General features: G+C 67.5%; 3 protein-coding genes across 7 annotated transcripts; 1 reads left to right on the forward strand and 2 right to left on the reverse strand.

Annotated features, from left to right (window-relative positions):
* The first annotated feature begins 614 nt into the window (after positions 1–614).
* Positions 615–6,974, forward strand: ILK (integrin linked kinase). 5 transcript variants are annotated; one of them, XM_035569571.2, is made up of 13 exons: positions 615–864; positions 2,212–2,311; positions 3,372–3,537; positions 3,746–3,841; positions 3,994–4,090; positions 4,203–4,286; positions 4,526–4,611; positions 4,908–5,017; positions 5,235–5,362; positions 5,598–5,719; positions 5,791–5,890; positions 5,980–6,110; positions 6,314–6,974. In XM_035569571.2, exons 2-13 carry the CDS (start codon positions 2,223–2,225, stop codon positions 6,461–6,463), a joined length of 1,359 nt encoding a protein of 452 aa, XP_035425464.1. In that variant the 5' UTR covers positions 615–864; positions 2,212–2,222; the 3' UTR covers positions 6,464–6,974. The 5 variants fall into 5 exon arrangements, with proteins under 5 accessions (XP_035425464.1, XP_035425465.1, XP_035425467.1 ...); XM_035569572.2 differs by lacking the exon at positions 615–864 and adding an exon at positions 963–1,073; XM_035569574.2 differs by lacking the exon at positions 615–864 and adding an exon at positions 987–1,059.
* Positions 6,975–7,489: 515 nt separating this feature from the next.
* TAF10 (TATA-box binding protein associated factor 10) lies at positions 7,490–9,300 on the reverse strand. The gene is made up of 5 exons (XM_035569576.2): positions 9,087–9,300; positions 8,691–8,848; positions 8,559–8,623; positions 8,301–8,415; positions 7,490–7,646 (listed from the first exon to the last, which is right to left on the reverse strand). Exons 1-5 carry the CDS (start codon positions 9,283–9,285, stop codon positions 7,557–7,559), a joined length of 627 nt encoding a protein of 208 aa, XP_035425469.1. The 5' UTR covers positions 9,286–9,300; the 3' UTR covers positions 7,490–7,556.
* A 226-nt stretch (positions 9,301–9,526) lies between these two features.
* Positions 9,527–14,929, reverse strand: TPP1 (tripeptidyl peptidase 1). The gene is made up of 13 exons (XM_035569565.2): positions 14,833–14,929; positions 14,642–14,734; positions 14,418–14,557; positions 14,189–14,339; positions 13,582–13,703; positions 12,798–12,997; positions 12,391–12,589; positions 11,046–11,234; positions 10,832–10,904; positions 10,461–10,581; positions 10,191–10,349; positions 9,983–10,120; positions 9,527–9,724 (listed from the first exon to the last, which is right to left on the reverse strand). The coding sequence occupies exons 1-13, from the start codon at positions 14,841–14,843 to the stop codon at positions 9,584–9,586; spliced, it is 1,737 nt and encodes a 578-aa protein (XP_035425458.1). The 5' UTR covers positions 14,844–14,929; the 3' UTR covers positions 9,527–9,583.
* Positions 14,930–17,561: the final 2,632 nt, after the last annotated feature.

Consider the following 17,561-nt stretch of genomic DNA (forward strand, 5'->3'; position numbering starts at 1 on the left):
CGGCGGCCTGCCGCCGCCTCCGGGGCCGCTTCCGCGCAGGCTGGCCGTCCGCCGGCGGGCACGGCCGGGTCCCGGCCGACGCCTCGAGGCGCTGCAAGGTGGCCAGGAGCCGCTGGCGCCGCTTCCGCTCCGCTGCGGCGGGGGCCTGCGGAGCGCGGGGCGGCTCGGCCCGGCCCCCCCCAGCACCCCTTACCGGCCGCCGCGGGTCCTCGGCGCCGCCGCGGGGCCCCGGCGAGACCCGGGCCGGCGCGAGGCCGTCCGCCCCCTCGCTCCAGTCCTCCTCCGCGAACATGGCCGGGCCCCGCGGGTCCCGCCGGCGGCCCCGCGGCCCGGCACCGAAACCACGTGCGCCCGCGGGCCCCCCGCGCCTGCGGCCAGAGCGGCGCCGGCAGCGCTGCCGGGAGGGCGCCCCCTGCGGCCGGGAGGACGGGCGGCCAGGCAGCCCCGCCCCGCCCCGCCCCGCCCCGGCACAGTTAGCCACGCCCACATGCACGCGCGCCCCGCCCCTTCCCACTTAGCCACGCCCCCGCCCCGGTTGGCCACGCCCGTGCCCATTTAGCCCCGCCCTGCCCGGTTGCCCCCGCCCCTGCCCGGTTGGCCCCGCCCACAGACCTCGGCCCGGTTGGCCCCGCCCGCGCCCGGTGCCCCCCCCCGGCACCGCCCGGTGCTGCCGCCCGCAGCGCCCCGCCCGGCGCTCCCGGTGCTCGCTCCCGTACCGGAGCCGTGCGCCCGGCGCGGCCCCGCGCGCGGGGTCTCGGTGCGGGCCGGCGGCTGCCCGGCAGGGGGCGCTGGCGGCGGCCCGGGGCGGAGCCCACGCGCTGTCCCGCGCCCGCCGACCGCCGCCCTGCGCCGCCGCCGGAGCCGGTAAGGGCGGCCGGGCCGGGCGGGGGCCGGGCCGCGCCGGGAGGGGGCCGGGCGGGGCCGCGGGTGGGCCCGGGCGGGGCTGGGCCGGGGCCGAGCGGGGCCGGGGCCGGGGCCGGGGCGGTCCGGCCCGGCCCGGGGCAGGAGGTGCCGGGGGGGGGGCGCTGCCTCCGGTCCGCCGCGGGGTTGGTTCTGCAGGTCGGGGGCTGCGGGTACGAGCGGGGCCCCGGCGCCGGGCACGGGTCTGGGCCCCGACCCGACGAGCGGCGGGGGCGGCGGCACGGGGCTGGGAACCGCGGGCGGAGCGCCGGGAGCGAGGGGCCCGGCGGGGTGCGGGGAGCCTCGGGCCGGGCGGGGCCGGGCCGGGGCCGGGCCGGGGCCGGGGGCAGCGCGGCAGCCCCGGGACGAGCAGGGCCCCGGGCCTGGGAGGAGGGGGGGCGGCGGCGGCCGCGGCGGCGGGGTGCGGGCCGGGGCCGGGGCCGGGGCCGGGGCGTCCCCGGGGGCCCCTCCAGAGGCGGGCGAGGACCCAGCCGGGGCAGCGCCGCCAGCTGCAGGCGGCCCGTGGGAGCCGTGCGCAGCGGGGCTCCCCCAGCCGGTGCGCCGGGCTGCCCGCACCGCGGCCCCTCGCGGGGTCTGTCCGTGAGGCCGGTCCCCCCGCCCCTGGGGCTACCCGCAGCGGGGCGCTGCGCTGCCCTTGTGCCTGCCGCTGCCACGGGCCGCGCCGGGGGCAGCCCCGGGTCCCCGCTTGGAGCCCCAGGGCCCGGGCAGGAGCAGTAGCGCAGCTCTGGGCCCGTGAGGCTGCTGGTGTCAAGGGGCAAACAGCGGAGGCAGGACGTGTGCTCCCTGCCCGGCTCGGGGCAGCAGCGTCCGGTTGTTAGAGGGATGTGAGGGAGCGTGGGGACCTTCAGGGTCCCATTTCTCGAGCGTGATGCTGTGCCAAGCCCAGACAGGCCTGGCTGGGAGCAGAGGGACCCACGTGGGGCGGTGCTGGACCTCCTCCAGCTCTGCTCCCCAGCCCGCTCCCCCCGCAGGAGATGCGGGCGCCGGGGCTGGCTGGGCTCGCAGATAAGCCTGTGGATGCCGAACCCGCTTCCTGCGAGCGGCACCAGGCACCCGTGACGCTGGAGTCAGCCGTGAGCTTCCCCTTTGGCTGCGCATCCAGCTCCATCCCCCGTCTTTGTCAGCCCCGTAGCTTTCCTCGGGACAGCCCAGGAGGGGTGCGAGCTCTTGTCCTCAGCCCCAGGGGGCAGAGGGGCTGTGGGAAGCAACATCTGGGTGCCGGGGCTGGACAGATGCAGGGAGCCCTGCTGTGCAGCAGGGCCCCGTGCCCTTACAAACCCCTCTCTGCAGCAAGAGCCGCGATGGACGACATCTTCACGCAGTGCCGAGAGGGCAACGCGGTGGCCGTGCGCCTCTGGCTGGACAACACCGAGAACGACCTCAACCAGGGGTGAGCAGGGGGGACCTGTGCCGGGGCTGCCCAGGCCCAAGGGCGCTGGAGCAGCTCCGGACTCGTTTCCGCTCCGTGTCCAAGGGAGGGGGTGGGATTCGGCTCCTCCCCGCCGGGAGGAAGTTACCGCATCGCAGAGGCATGAGGGCTGCACATCCTCCGGCCGCTTTCTCGGCCACTGCTGCTCCCAGCCACAGGCAGGGACACATCCTGGCCAGGCTGGGGATCTGGGGAGACCCCCGCTGCCCCAGGGTGGCTGCTGCGTCTGGGTGACCGCATCCCCCATCCCCAGCCAGAACCTTGTGCCAACCCTGCCCGTGGTGCCCTGGGGCTGTCCCCCCCAGCACCCGCTGCCCCAGCAGCTCCTGCAGGGCTGTGTGGCCCCGAGCACTGCCCCCCCTCTGGGTTAAGGCCCGGCACAGCCGTCTGCCCTGTGCACCAGAGGCCCCCCTTCCAGGCCACGGCAGCACGTCTGCTGAACTCCTCCTGGGAAGAGGGGCCTTTCTGTGCCCTTGGGCTGTATCTTGCAGCCCCTCCCAGCGGATCCCAGTCACACATCGCAGACTGGGGTGTACCTGGGGAGCTGGGGGTCACTTGCTGGGGCATTTGGGCTCCAGCTGGCTGTGCTGGTGTACCCCTGTCCTGTGGGGCCAGGGACTGGGGGGGTGGGGGGTGTTTCTGTTCAGCTCTGGCTGCTCTGCCCTGCCGGAGGTGGTGACGGTGGGGATGCAGCGATGCAGCGTCCCCGCCTGCCAGGCCCTAGTCTCCTTTTAAGGCCTGGCTGGCGCCTCCTCCCTTACTTGGCCAGGCATGGCTGCGAGCAGATGGGGGGGGGGGGCGGAGGCTGGGGGGACCCAGCCCTTGCCAGCCTCTTGATGATGTAGCCCTGAGGAAGATGGGACTTGGCTGGGGCCCTCCTGGGGACGGGGCAGAGCAGGAGCGCTGCTGGGGTTGTCCCGCTTGCAGCAGGCACACAGGACTATGCCGTACCTGCCCGGTCAGGAGCTCACAACCACGCGCTGTGGCCACCTGGCAGAACCCTCACTGCCCCTCTCTTCAGGGATGACCATGGCTTCAGCCCCCTGCACTGGGCCTGCCGCGAGGGCCGCTCCAATGTGGTCGACATGCTCATCATGCGGGGAGCGCGCATCAACGTCATGAACCGTGGCGATGACACCCCACTGCACCTGGCTGCCAGCCACGGCCACCGCGACATTGTGCAGAAGGTACCGGCCTCCCCAGGCCCTGCCCTGCCCCGCCATCCCCGCACCCGCTGGCACCTTGAGCAGCCTTCCCCACGAAGCCCCTGTCCAGCCTCAGCCCCCTCCTGACAGCTGGGCTGTGCTGTGGTGGCACTGCTGCCCTGCCCTAGTACAAGGTGTGGGGTGGAAGGGACCTGCTCCAGGTTTACCAGCACTGTCTTCCTGCCCCCAGCTGATCCAGTTCAAAGCAGACATTAATGCCGTGAATGAGCATGGCAACACCCCTCTGCACTACGCCTGCTTCTGGGGACACGACCAGGTGGCAGAGGTGAGCAGCAGCACCTGGACACAGGCAGGAAGGGGTCCAGGGCAAGGAGGGGGCATGGGGAGGGAGAGGAGGGGTGAGGCAGGAGTCTGGGTGCGTAGACCGAGGCTGAGAAGAGGACAGCGACAGCAGGTACTCATTATTTCCTCCCTCAGGACCTAGTGGGCAACGGGGCCTTGGTCAGCATTGCTAACAAATACGGTGAGACACCCACTGACAAAGCCAAGACGCCGCTGCGGGAAGTCTTGAAAGGTAGGGGGCTCCCATCCAGTCCCTAGGACCTGCCTCTGGCTCCTGCTGCAGCTCCTGTGCTCAGCACCAGCAGGCTCCTGCTCATGCTGCCCAACGCCTCCTCCCTCTCCAGAGCGCGCCGAGAAGCTGGGCCAGAGCCTGACCAAGATCCCCTACAAGGACACCTTCTGGAAGGGCACCACCCGCACACGGCCCCGTAAGGACAGAGCCTTCCCCAGCAGGGCGTGCTGCTCAGTGGGGGCACGGCTCTCTGCAGTAGGGCAGATGGGGTGGGGGGCAGCAGTTTCAACTGCACGTGGCTCGGTGGGGAGGGGGAAATCCCCTCACTGCAGGAGCAGGGCCTGGACCCTGCTGGTACTGCTGTCCTCTGTGGCCCGAGGGAGCGGCAGGAGGAAGGTCCCACAGCCACGGGCTGAGCTTCTCCTTTTCTTACAGGAAACGGGACCCTCAACAAACTTGCTGGAATAGACTTCAAACAACTGAGCTTGAGCCAAAAACTCAATGAGAACCAGTCAGGAGAGGTATGTAGGCTGTTGCCTCCCTAGGACAGGCAGCTGCGCCCCAACCCCTGGCTGGCTGCGTAGAGCAAAACCAAGGCACAACTGCTCAGGGGGCTTCCAAGCCTGAGCACAGGGACAGCCCACACAGAGGGCACCTGCACAGGTTTCCTCACGTACTTTGTCACACTCACTGTGCACCACTGCGGGCGTGCTGGTTCTAGGAGATCCGTGGGCCCCACAGCCCTGCATGAGGAACCAGCAGTTGCTCAGGGACCGCGTACCCCTCACAGTGACAGTGTCCACCTGTCTCCCTGCAGCTGTGGAAAGGACGCTGGCAAGGCAACGACATTGTCATCAAAATGTTGAAAATCCGGGACTGGACAACTCGGAAGAGTCGAGATTTCAATGAGGAGTACCCGAAGCTGCGGTGAGTGCCAGCATCGTTTCCCAAGCAGCCAAAGCTTTTGAGGGTGGGCATCATCCCCAGTGGGGTGGGAGATAGGCAGGAGCCCACCAGGCCCACGGGGCTCCAGAGAGCAGAGGCTGGTGGGTGCGAGGAGGCCCCAGGAAGACAGAGCAGGGCAAGGCAGGAGGTGGGGGTGTGGGTAGCACCCCAGGTTTCAGGGCTGTCACTTCTCTTGCAGGATCTTCTCTCACCCCAACGTGCTGCCGGTGCTGGGCGCCTGCCAGTCCCCCCCAGCACCCCACCCCATTGTCATCAGCCACTGGATGCCCTATGGATCCCTCTACAATGTGTTACATGAGGGGACAAGTGAGTGCTGATGGGGGTGACAGAGCTGGGGCAGGGGCTAGTCCCACTGTCCTTGGGGAGCTGCTTCTCCGTACGTTTGGGGCAGCAGCAGGGGCCCTTCCTGGGCATGGGAGGAGTTCAGTCTGCAGCCCGCATGCCTTCCACACACTCAGTCCAAGCACTGCCATTGCCACTCCCTCCCCACACGTGCAGCACCCCTTCCTCAGTGACCCTGATGCCACCTCCCTCCCTGCAGACTTTGTGGTGGACCAGATGCAGGCGGTGAAATTTGCCTTTGACATTGCACGAGGCATGGCCTTCCTGCACACACTGGAGCCTCTTATCCCACGCCACCACCTCAACAGCCGCAGCATCATGGTGAGTGCCAGTGCTGAACGCCCCTGCAGACGGGGATGCATGGGCTGCTATAACCCTCCCTCTCTCCTCAGATCGACGAGGACATGACTGCGAGAATCAGCATGGCTGATGTGAAGTTCTCCTTCCAATGCCCAGGGAGGATGTACGCACCAGCCTGGGTGGCACCAGAAGGTGAGTGCCAGGTAGTCACGCCTCTCCTGATGCTTGCCCCCTTCCCCACCCCCTGCTCTGATGAGCCCCCTGTGCTGGATTCCCTGCAGCCTTGCAGAAGAAGCCTGAGGAAATTAACAGGCGCTCAGCTGACATGTGGAGCTTCGCGGTGCTGCTGTGGGAGCTGGTGACCCGCGAGGTGCCATTTGCAGACTTGTCCAACATGGAGATAGGCATGAAGGTGAGGAAAGGGCTGGTTAAATTGCACCAGTCCAAATCACATCAGCCAGGGCACAACTGGGCCTACAACCACCAGCAGGGATGGGGAGGCAGGGCCCGACAGAGGCAAGCCTGGCAGGGCCCTGTCCAGAGGTACCTGCACGACTGTCAAAGGCGGGACCGGGTCTGAATTTCTGATCCTGCTCTGCCCTGCTTTGCTTCCAGGTGGCACTGGAGGGGCTACGTCCAACCATCCCACCCGGCATCTCCCCACACATCTGTAAGCTGATGAAGATCTGCATGAATGAGGACCCAGCCAAGCGTCCAAAGTTTGACATGATAGTGCCCATCCTGGAGAAGATGCAGGACAAGTAGAGGGAGGTGCCTCCCAGCCACCCGATGCTGCCATGCTCCCTTCCCCGCCACCCCCAAGTGCCTTCTTTAACCCCAGAGCCAAGGCGGAGCAGGGACTGCCCCCTCCCCCTGAGCCAGCCACGGACACGGTACAGACAACGCTGCCTTCCCTGGAGCCACTCTGCAGGCTTTGGGCTCTGTAGCACCGATCTATGGCAGCACCTCCACCCTCCCTGGCAGCTGTGGGCAGACTGAGCAGGAGGCCTGGCCCAGGGCACTGAGTGCGGCTGGGCTCTGCCGCCCACGAGGCTGGGCTGTGCTGCACAGCCACCCTGCCCTCCCCGGCCCAGAGCAGCTCGCCCCCCCCTAAGACAACGCCCAGCCCTGGTGCTCGTCCCTGCTAAGGACAGTGGGGTGAAGCTTGCCTGTTTGCGCCCAGCACCACCCCAGCTTCGCGCTTCACTTTTTATCGTTTCCATCCAGGCCACATGAAAAAGCCGCCAGCATCTGAAATAAACATTTGTTACGAAAACTGGCTGCTGGCAGAGGGGTGCATACTTGTGCAAGCTGTTGTGAAAGGGGCGGGGGGGGTTGAGGCAAGGGTTGCCTAGCAGTCTGCAGAGCCTTAGGCCCTGCAGCTGCTCCCACGTCAAACCTCCTCTGGTGCTGGGGCAAGGCGAGCACGTGGGCCCGGCTACAGCTGCAGTAGCATCCATGCAGGTCCCTGAGCATTCCTCTTAAGAAAGAAGAGCAGTGCTAGGGGGAAAGAAATGAAGAGGGTTGGGTACATCTATTCCCACCATGCCTAATTCCCTGCAGTGCCTTGGGGCAGGCTGAGACCTCCAGGAAAGGTGCAGCTGGAGTCTCTCTGCTGTGTCCCACAGCCAGCAGCTCTCTGCATCGGCTTCCAAAGGCACAGGACCAACTTCTGTTGGTGCAGTGAGAGAAGAAGCCCTTGCAGGCCAGCCAATGCTGTTTCACTTACTGCAGACAGGGCATTAGCACATGAGCAGGAAACAAGGTGTCTTTCCAAAAAAAAAAAAAAAATACTACCGAGCTGTTTAATGGCACAGAAGCAACCCTAAAAGAGTTCCCAGAGACAATCCCTCAGTCTTTATGTGAAGTAATGTGGCTTTTTCACATTGATGCCATATTCTGCGAGTGCTGGTGTCAGGTCCTCCATGGTCAGCGTGTACTTCTTATCCTAAAGGAACAATGAGTAACATCAGTCACAGCAAGGACAGCTTATGCTGCCAGGTATTCCTCAAACTCTTTTCGGTTTAGGATTTTTCTCCTACAAGCTGTGGCAACCTGTACCTGCACAATTCCCAGCAGCTACAGAACAGTGGTTGCAGCACTGACCAGCATTTAGCTACTGTAGGTTTCATTTGCTCTGCCCCCAGTTGCAGAGAAACATGCTGAGCATTACCCAACGCTATGAAAATAAATTACGCGGCTGTCATGAAGCCCCTGAACCACAAATAGATGGTGAATGTGAGACTTCCCAGAAACTATTTCTCCACACTTTCTCCTTACACACCAGAGTCTGGTCCCTGTCAGAGGGGGTGGCAGGGCTAGGTAGCCCTCAGTCTGACCAAGCACAGCTCCCTGCATGTTTCTGCAGGGCCTTCAGGGCATGCCCTGTGCATTCCACTGCCCACCTCCTTTTCTCACCAGTGTCCCTTCCCAACAGCAGAGTCCTTACTCGTCAGTACACACGTTGACCTTTTGGGAGCACAACAGGTCAAAGATGTTCTACAACGCACACAGCCACATCTGATGGAAGAGCGTTTAGCTCCTGCAGCCCCGGGAGAGGATGCTCTCCCCCACCCCTGCAGCCATTTTCATTTTTCCTCACCTTGCTCTTATTGCGGGAGCTGCCCGAGGCTGTTCCCTTCATCTTGCAGTGCTGCAGCGCATCGTTGGCAATGTCAGAAATAAACTTCTGTGCGGCCAGAGAGATCAAACGGATGCTACCGCGCAGGAAAGGAGAAGCGATAACGTCAGACGGGGAGCACCGTGCACCGCTGGGACGAGGGGATTTCTGCAGGCCCCCCCGGCCACCCGACCCCGCGGGGATCCCCAGGGCCGCTGCGCCGCACCCCCCGCCACTCACATGCGCGGGTCAGAGGCCTCGAAGCCCGCTCTGTTGAGGTAATAGCCGGTGACGGCGTCCGGGATCTGCGCGGGAGAGAGGTCAGGAGCCCGCCGCCCGCCCCGCCGCCCCGCCCCACGGCCTCCCGCGTACCGTGGGCGTGTAGTCCTCCAGCTGCATCAGGAAGTCCACGAGCGGCGTGGTGGACACCACCGGCTTCACGTCCCCGTTGGCGGCGCTGGGCGGCACGTACACGCCGTTGGACATCGCCCCTTCGGGGGGAGCCGCGGCCACGGCCGCCGACACGGGCGCTGCGGGCAGAGGCACTCAGCGACCGCCGCCCCCGCCCCCGGCCCCCCCCAGCGGCGCCCCGCGGCTGCGGACGGGCCCGAGCACACCGGAACCGGAGGGGAACCGGAGGGGAACCGGAGGGGAACCGGAGGGGAACCGGAGGGGAACCGTCCCGCACCCACGGCCCGGCCCCGCAGCCCCGCTCCGCCTTTGCCCCGCGCCGCCGCCCCGGCCGCTCCCCCCGCCCCGTGCGCTCACCCGGTCCCCTCCCGGCGGCCGCGCCGCCCTCAGCTCCCCGCGCCGCGCCGCCCACCGCGCCCGGGGGCGCCCCCGGGACGCCGCTGCCGCCCGCGGCCGGGCTGGGCTTGTTGTCGGCGGCGGGGGCGGGCGCGGGGGCGGGCGGCGCCGGGGCGGCCGGGGCCGCGGGCGCGGGGTCGGCCTCGGCGCTGCCGCTCATCGCCCGCCGCCGAGCGACGCCGAGCGACGCCGGGCGCCTTCAGCCGCGCGCCTGCGCGCGGCGCGCCGCCCCATTGGCCCCGCCGCTCCCCTGGCCCCGCCGCCCGCCGCTCGCCATTGGCCCCACCGGCCCCGCCGCCCGCCGCGTCCTATTGGCCCCGCGCCCCCTGGTCCCGCCCGCCGCTCGCCATTGGCCCCGCGCCCCCTGGCGGCGCAGACGGACACGGACACGGACACGGAGGGGCCGGGCCGGTGCCGCGGGGCCTTTACTGGAGCCGCGCCCGCCCCGCCCGGCCCCGTCAGGCCTCGAGCAGGGCGCGCAGCAGGCGGGGGAAGTTGGGGGTGCCCCAGCCGGTGACCGGGTCCCAGGCGGGGCCGGCGCAGAAGCCCTGTCCCTGCACGGCGCCGTCCAGGCAGGAGAGGTGGCAGCCCTGCGTCACCTGCGGGGGGGTCAGGGCGGGCACCGGGACCCGCGCCCCCGTAAGAGGAACGGAGCCCGCCCCACGGGGGGAGCCCGGCCCCCTCCCCCGAGGCCCCCCGCCCCACTCCCCTTGGGCACGGCCCCGGCGCCGCCCTGTCCCAGGCCTCAAGCCCCCCCCAGCGCCCCCCCTGCACACTCCCCCCCACCCCCCGCCCTCCCCTTCCCCCCCAGCGCCCCCTTCCCCCCCACTCCCCCCCCGCCCCGCAGCCCCGCTCACATCGTAGAGCGCAGCCCCGTGTCCCCGCTCCCGCAGCTGGTAGAGCGCGGGGTTGAGGAAGCCGAGGGGCGCCAGGCCGCGCTGCAGCCGCCGGTCGTTGACGAGCGCCAGCATGCCCGCCACCACCGGCGTGGACGCCTGCGGGAGGCAGCGCCCGCCTCAGCCCCGGGCCACCGGCACCGCGCGCGGGGCCCCGCCCGCCCCGTACCGAGGTGCCCGACACCCAGGGCAGCGGGATGCGGTTTGTCACCACCCAGTAGTTGTCCGAGAGCGCCGCCAGGTCGGGGTAGGCGCGGCCGCTGCTGTTGTAGTAGGAGCTGGGGGGCAGCTTGGCAGCCGAGCGCAGGAAGCTCCTCACCGCCGCGGCCTGGGGGCACAGCAGAGGGAAGGGCTCCCGCCCGCCCCGAGCCGCCCCAGCCCCGCACCCCCAGCCGCCCGTGGTGCCCCCACCAAGCCCCGCGCAACTCCGACCCCGCACCTGGTAATCGGGCATGGGGAAGACGTTGCTGAAGCCCCCGCCGCTGATGTAGTCCGTCACCTCCGCAGTCACCAGGAAGGGGTTCTTGAAGGATGTTCCACCCACGGTGGTCACATAGGGGCTGGGGGACAGGCAGGCTTTGGGGGCAAGCACACAGCACCCCACGCAGCAGCCCCTCCGGGAGCTGCTCAGCCCCCACCTCCGGGCCTGCCACCTTCCACCCCGTCCCACCACGTGGCTGTCCCGAGCCCACACAGTGGTCACGAACAGCATTTGCAGCAGCCCAGCTGCAGGCCAAGGCGGAAGAGCAGACAGCAGCTCCTGGCACCAGCCAGGTCAGTGCAGAGCCTCACGGACTACCCCGTGGTTACCTCGAGGCCGGGAAGCTGGGCCGGAAAGTGTGGTTCCCCCCTGGCACTCTCCTGCAACCAGCACCATCATCACCTGCCAGCAGAAACAGGTGAGGTGGTGGCCTGCAAGCTGCCCCCTGGGCAGGGGGAAAGCTCCTGCCTCCCAGCGGGGTCCTGGAAGCAGCCCGTGCACCCACCCCACGCACAGCCACGTCACCCTAACAGCACCACACACCCGAGGCAAACAGCACAGTCAGGCCACGGGCAGCCGCCTTCATGAACTCCACATTCACACGCTGCAGGTAGGCCAACGACAGGCTGTCCTCGTCGTCCCCATAGCTGACGGAGTGCACCCACGGCAGTGATGACATGTTGCTGAGCAGCAGCAGCCAGGCCAGGAAGGGCTCCTGGCTTTCATGCCGCCCTGCAGAGACAAAGGGGCTGGTCCAGTGGAGTGGCAGGAGCCACCGTGCCTCAGCAGCACCAGCAGGAGCCGGAGGTCCTGCCGGCTCCTGTCCCTGCCTGCGGAGCACAGACACGCAGCACGGAGCATCTGAACACTCCCGTGAGCTCCTGCTGGCAGCAGGGGCAATGGCAGCACGGCTGACAGCGGGGATGGCTAGCTCTGCCCGTGGCTCTGGTCAAAGTGTGGCACCCACGGCACGATCCCTGCGTTCACTCGCTCCTTCTCTGAACACCTTCCACAGGGCTGTAGCCACCCTCGGCACCAGGCAGTGATGCAACCCAAGGCTCAGCCAAGCTCTGGGCCCTCCACCCATAACCACAGACCCCAAAGCAGCACGACGCCAGCTCACCTCCCCCTGCCCAGGTCCCTTCCTGCTTCTCTCCATGCAGCAAGGAGCGCGAGGCCTCGGCAACTCCTGCTGCCTCACAGCCGCCCAGAGGGGTCTCTCTGCCCCCTTCCCACACCACAGGCACCACAAAGGCAAAAGCCAAAGCCGAGCTGCTTGCGTCGGTAGACTTCACCAGCAGGATGACAGAGCCAGCAGTCCTAACTGTGCTCTGTCTCTCAGCCAGGCAGCTTCTGATCTGGACAGATCACACTTTATCCCGCAGTATAGCAGCTATTTTTGTGCAGGATGGTTTGCAACCTATGTTCCTCAAACTGCCTCACTCTCCTTTATCCACGCTACTGGCAGATTCACGGGCAAGAGATAATCTCTCTCTCCGTGGGAAGGCAGCGTAGTGAGATGACTGCTTTCCATTGTGCAGCCAGGGCATGGAAGTCCTTGTTGCAGGATGCTGTGGATGCTTTAAGTTCACGTGTCCAAAAGCAGCTATAGAAATTAATAGAAGATGAATCCCCTGACAGCCATTAGAAACCTGCTCCAGCTCTGGAAGCCCACATGCTACATGCCCACAGCAGCTGTGAAAGCACCGTACTGCACCCAGTGTGCCCCTGTGACAGGTACCAGATGGACCGGGTGCAGCCTGTTACGTGCCTGGCAGAGAGCAAGCACTTCCCTAAGCAGCAGTCTGATGTGTCAGTGCTACAGCAAGTGGGATGCATGGGAGTGGTCACAGGGCAGAGCAGACCAACTCTAGCAGGGGATCAGTACCTGCATTGCTGAAGACCCACGTGGAAATGTTGGCACCCGTGCTCATGATGTATTCCACGTCCAGGCTGGCCTCCAGCCCAGCCTTGCCCCAGCCCTGGTGCCCAACAACTTGGTCGACCTTGGAGTGGTGGGCAAAGCTGCTGCCAAAGAGCTGCATGAACTCAGCCAGGTCAGCCTGGTGGAAGTACTGTTCCAAGAACTGGGGGGGACAAGGAGGGACACTAAGACTTTTTTCCCGACTTGGAAAGTTGGCTCAGCATGCGTGTGAAATGCCAGCCCCGCGGTGCTCCCACAGCTGCGGAGGCCTCCCTGCAGCGTCCTGGAAGACCAGACCAGCCAAGTGCTGGAGGAGCACCAAGGTGCCCCACTCCCAGGCCTCTGCCCCCATCAGCTCTGGGAGCAGTTACCTGGGCGCAGGCCTGGCTGTTGTTTGGCAGCAGCCCAACATCTCCTCCTGTCATGTTGTATCTTTTCCGAATGACAGATGGCGTCACTCCCAGGTGGAAAGCCGCTCTCTGTCCATGGGGCTGTCCTGGCTCTGCTTGCTCCTTGGCCCAGGCTCTGCTGACCACGTTCCTCTCCGCAGGGAACCGATGCAGGCCACCCACTGATGCGCAAGTAAGGAGAAGCAGCAGGTGCCAGGGCCTGCTGCTCTGGCACGACTCAGCGATGGCCCCATGCTCCCCCTCCCCACCCTCACTCAGGCTTCATGTCAGAGGCCTGAACAGCAGCAGGGCGCAGCGGGGCACCTGACCAGAGACTGCACCTTTGGGTGCCTCCCCAGTCCTCATAGGTGCTCCCAGGCTGCTCAGCCCCATTACCCCACTGCTGAGCCACTGTCACCGCTTGACACCCCTGCACTCCTTGTGCAATGACCGCGGTTTCCTGATGTGAGGAGTGTTCCCGCCTCAGAGGCAGCTGCACACCCACAGACACCCACACAGACAGCACTGAGCACCCGGGGCCGAGAGCACTATGAAAAAAACACAGACTTCGGACGCTGCCTGCCCAGACCCTGGGCACAGATCTCCTCAGGAGGGTCCAGGGCAGCTGTGACCATGGGTGGAGGGCCAGCCACACTATCCTCTGAGGTACTGAGGTGGCCCCTCCTGGCTGGGCAATGTTCAACCTTGCACCTGTACCTGAGGCAGCACAAGCTCTGGGCAGCCTGAACCCCCACGCATACTGTACCGAAGTCAACGTGCTCAGCCAGATCCTCGGGGATGGTGTAAGGGAGCGGGGAGCGCACAACGCTGCGCTGGTCCTTCACGTACCGGTGGAATTCAGCCCCAGGCAAGAGGCGCTCAGCCGTGCTGCAACACAGGGACACACAGGGGCTCACGCCGCAACTGCTGCCAGCCTGGCCACCCGTGCCCATGCCCTGCTTCCCCTTTGCACCCCGCTTGTTGCTGGGAGGACACAGGGACGAGTGCCCCTTCCCATCAGCACAGCCAACCTTACGAAGCAAAGAGCACTCTGTACCTGACCCACTGTGTGCGTACTGTGACCCCAAAAGCGAGCAAGAGGAGGCGTGGGCTGGCCTGAGCACCTATCGCATATGTGCACCTGGCCCCCAACGTTCCAAGCCGCCGCGCTGCAACTCCCCCAGCACTAGGACAGCACGGTGGCAGCCAGCTCTTGGCCACAGCCCCCGCAGAAGCAGGGCTCTGCCTCCCGCCGCTCGCCTGTGCCACGGGGGCCAGGGGACGTCCCAGCAGGCAGGGCAGGGTCTGGCTTCTCCCGTCTTTGCAGGCAAGGCACAGCCACCACAGCAGGGCCCAGCGCTGCCCGGGCTCACCTTGCCGGCATGTGGCACTGCAGGAAATCGAGGGTGGCGACGCTGCTGCAGCTCTCCACGCCGTGCCCCCGCAGCCACTTCAGCACCGTCATCAGCGTGGCAGGCGACGGCTGGACAAGGTCCCGCAGCTGCTCCAGGGACAGGAACCTGCCTGCGGGCACACAGCGGGCTCGGGTCACCCTGCCCGCGGGGCTGGGCGGCTGGCGGGCCTCGGGCGCGCAGCCATTACCGTATCGCGGCGAGCGCGGGTCCGAGACGGCGCGGACGAGGCGGGCGAGGCGCGCCGTGCCCTGCTGCCGGAGCGCCAGGGTCAGCTGCACGTCGTGGACGGGGCTCACGCGGCCGGCGGGGGCCCAGCCGGGGGGCGGGCTGCGGGCAGGCCGTGAGCGGCGGGCCCCGGGCCCCGGGCCCCGCGCCCCGGGCCCCGGGCCCCGCGCCCCGGCCCGCACCTACCGGCACGGCTGGTCCCGCTCCAGGGCCACCCCCGCGGCGCAGCAGCTCCAGGCGGCCGCGCACAGCGACAGCACGGCGGGGAGCGCCCCGCACCTGCGGCGGGCCGTCAGTGCCGGGCGGCCGCGGGCCCCGCCGCGACGGGGAGCCCCGGGGCCGCCGCCCCCCCGCCCCCGGCCCCGCGCCCCCGTTACCGCCGCGCCATCCCGCCGCTGCGCCCGGTCACGTGTGCGGCGCGGGGCGCGTGACGGCCGCTCACGTGAGGAGGCCGCCGCCGCCGCCGGGGGGGGCGGGGCCGGGGGCGGGCTCTGGGCGCGGCCCCGGTGCCGGTCCCGGTGCGGGCGGCGGGGCCCTGCCCCCACTCGCGGGCCGCCCTCAGGGCCCCGCGGGGCCGCCGCGGAGGCGGCTCGGGGCACGGCAGTCCCGTGGGGCGGGCAGCGGCGGCGGCTGCCTCGGGCCGGGCCCGTGTGGGGCGGGCGGGTCCCGGCGGGGCTGCGGGCTCCGTGCGGGACGGGGCCGGGGCCGGGAGCTCCGGGGGGTCCCGGGCGGGACCGGGCTGGGGGCGCGGCCGGGCCGGGCCGGGCCGGGCCCTGCCCAGCACCCGGGGCCGGGCCGCTGGCGGGGGGATGCTGCCCCGGGGAGCGGGCGGGGGGCGGGGCCCCCCGGGAGTGCCGGAGCCCCGCTGCAGGGACGGGGCCGGAAGCGGGAGCGGCCTCGGCGCTGCGCCTCCGCGCCCCGCGGCGTGGGGCAGGGGCCGGCCGGGAAGGTGCAGCCGGGGCCGGGCCGGCCGGGCCAGCCGCCCGGAGCCTCTGCGGGGGCAGCGGCAAAAGGCGGCCGCGTCCCCTCCGCGTCCAGGGCTGCGACCGCCCGGCCTCGGCGACGTTCGCACCGCTGCCGCCTGGCTGCGTGCGGGGGCCCGGCACAGCCGCGGGTGCCGGGTGTCCCAGCCAGGGCCGCGGGGGGGGCTCGGACGTGTCCCTGCAGGGCTGCGGGCGGGGGCTGCGCGGCGCTCGTGGGTCGTGGAGTGAGCGGGGCAGCCCGCTGTCCCGTCCAGCTGGCACTGTCACCGGCAGCCGCTTGGCTCCCATCGCTGCTGAGCAGCAGCTCTCGGCTTCCTGTGCTTGTTCCCTTGGATGCTTGTTCCCACACTAGGAGCCCTCCTAATTAGTATCACAAAAGTGGTATCATGATACTTGTGGTCTTGGGGTTGTGGAAAGTTCAAGCAATTATTGCCAGTGCTAAAGAGAGCTCTGGAAATGGTGCCGTGGAGTTTGTTACCCTAAAGCAGCCCAGGAGGGGCCGTCTCAGATGGCTGGTGAGGAATGGGGTGCTGTGACCCCATCTGACCAGGCCAGCTTTCCAAGTCCAGGTCCCAGCCCTGGCCACATGTACAGACGTGCTGCATGCCATGGCTCCAGCAGTTCCCAGTTGCTTTCCTGCTTCTGCAGAGCAGAGTCCAAGTCAGAACGAGAGGGACAATGGGAAAACCACCTGCCTGGCCCAGGCTGCCATCTCTCCCACACCAGAGCCGCACTGTGACTGTCCAGAGCAGCAGCTACTGGGTAGAGGCCAGAGGCATTCTCCTGCTGTGGTGTGTCATGAGGTACTGCTGAAGAAGCAGACTGATGCTTAAACTGGGGCAGGGTAGGTGAAGGTCCTTTGCTAGGAAGGCCAGGGCTGTAGCAGTTCTGTTCTCCTTCCTGCCTTCAGACCTGCTGTGCACGCAGTGCTTTTTCACCTGCGCCATCTGTGCAGCAGGGAGGTGGAGATGCCACGTGCTCAGGCAGGCGGTGCCTGCTGCTGACTTTGGCCCCACTCCCTTTGGGTGAGGTAAGGCAGCAAGGAGATCCAGTGGGGCTTGAGCAGCATCTTTTCTGTTCACAGAACAGCACTTAGCATCTCTTTGAATCTGGGACCTCAGCCCGTGTTCATCAGGCCCACCCAAGCTCCCTGTCAGGCCTTCAGGGTGGTTCCCCCACCACTGTGAGGCCAGGTCTCATCCTCCAGGAATCCCCTGCTCCGTCCCCATTTCCTGCGGGACTCCAGCACTCCTGCTTGGGTGTTGCCCATAGCGTGAGTGTGTGTGCAGAGCCCTAGGGCACTTCTGGTCCCTGCAATTGGAAGCACATGTGGGCCACTCAGAGTTTCCATGCATGCGGCGCTGTGTGGTTTGCAGCAGCTGGAGCTGGTTGCCCGCCCGAAGCTGTGCAGTTGCACCCTGCGGGGCTGGGGGGATGAACGGGGGAGCTGCGGGAGACAGCGGCCAGGGAACATGGGAAGGGGCTGGGCATGGTGGGTGCAGCCGACAGAAGACACAGGGCCCAGCGCAGCAGGGAGGGCTCAGGGGGAACGTCTCAGCTAAGCCCTGTCCCGCAGCCCTGTTGATCACAGAATCACAGAATCATCTAGGTTGGAAGAGGCCTATGATGGGATGAACTTTCTGCTGTGCCACAGGAAGGCTCCTGAACCACGCAGGGGCAGCTGTCTGCCAGGGCTGGGAGTTGCCTGTCCTCGCGTGTAAGGGTCTCCCAGCTGGAGGTGGCTCTGCTTACCGTCCCTTACCAGCACCCTGCAAGTGCTCAAGGCGTGCAGGGAGGTGTGGGCAGCAGCAGGGTGGGTGGCTGCAGGCAGAGCGTGGTCTCCATGCCCAGGCTATGTCCAGCGGCTCCCAGCTATGCAGCCCCAGCTACTTCCTTGTCCCACACCCAGGCACACAGCCCCGGCACATGCTGGCCCCCATCCTGTCCCACTCTGCCCCTCAACCAGGGGTGGCCCAGCACCCTGGTGCTGGCTCCTGGCTGTCCCAGTCTGCATGGACCTGACCAGCAGCTGCAGCCGCAGGGAAGGGACTCGCTGCTGCGCAGCCTTGACGCACATTGGCTAGGGGCCTGGGGCACTGGGAGGCGCTGCCAGAGTGCTGCAG

The sequence above is a fragment of the Cygnus atratus genome, chromosome 1, assembly GCF_013377495.2.
Source record: "Cygnus atratus isolate AKBS03 ecotype Queensland, Australia chromosome 1, CAtr_DNAZoo_HiC_assembly, whole genome shotgun sequence".
NCBI classification, from domain to species: domain Eukaryota; kingdom Metazoa; phylum Chordata; class Aves; order Anseriformes; family Anatidae; genus Cygnus; species Cygnus atratus.

Excerpts from the sequence above, each read along its gene's own strand:
- TPP1 (XM_035569565.2), bottom strand. Across the intron at positions 14,558-14,641 it reads GAGCGGGACCAGCCGTGCCG|CCCGCCCCCCGGCTGGGCCC; the intron begins GTAGGTGCGGGC and ends GCCTGCCCGCAG. Across the intron at positions 12,998-13,581 it reads GGCTGAGCACGTTGACTTCG|TGGGTGGCCTGCATCGGTTC; the intron begins GTACAGTATGCG and ends CTTGCGCATCAG.
- ILK (XM_035569571.2), top strand. The coding sequence starts at position 2,223 with ATGGACGACATCTTCACGCAGTGCCGAGAGGGCAACGCGGTGGCCGTG. Across the intron at positions 4,287-4,525 it reads CACCACCCGCACACGGCCCC|GAAACGGGACCCTCAACAAA; the intron begins GTAAGGACAGAG and ends CTTTTCTTACAG. Across the intron at positions 5,891-5,979 it reads AGCCTGGGTGGCACCAGAAG|CCTTGCAGAAGAAGCCTGAG; the intron begins GTGAGTGCCAGG and ends GATTCCCTGCAG.
- TAF10 (XM_035569576.2), bottom strand. The coding sequence starts at position 9,285 with ATGAGCGGCAGCGCCGAGGCCGACCCCGCGCCCGCGGCCCCGGCCGCC. Across the intron at positions 8,624-8,690 it reads TGGAGGACTACACGCCCACG|ATCCCGGACGCCGTCACCGG; the intron begins GTACGCGGGAGG and ends TCTCCCGCGCAG. Across the intron at positions 7,647-8,300 it reads GCTCCCGCAATAAGAGCAAG|GATAAGAAGTACACGCTGAC; the intron begins GTGAGGAAAAAT and ends TTGTTCCTTTAG.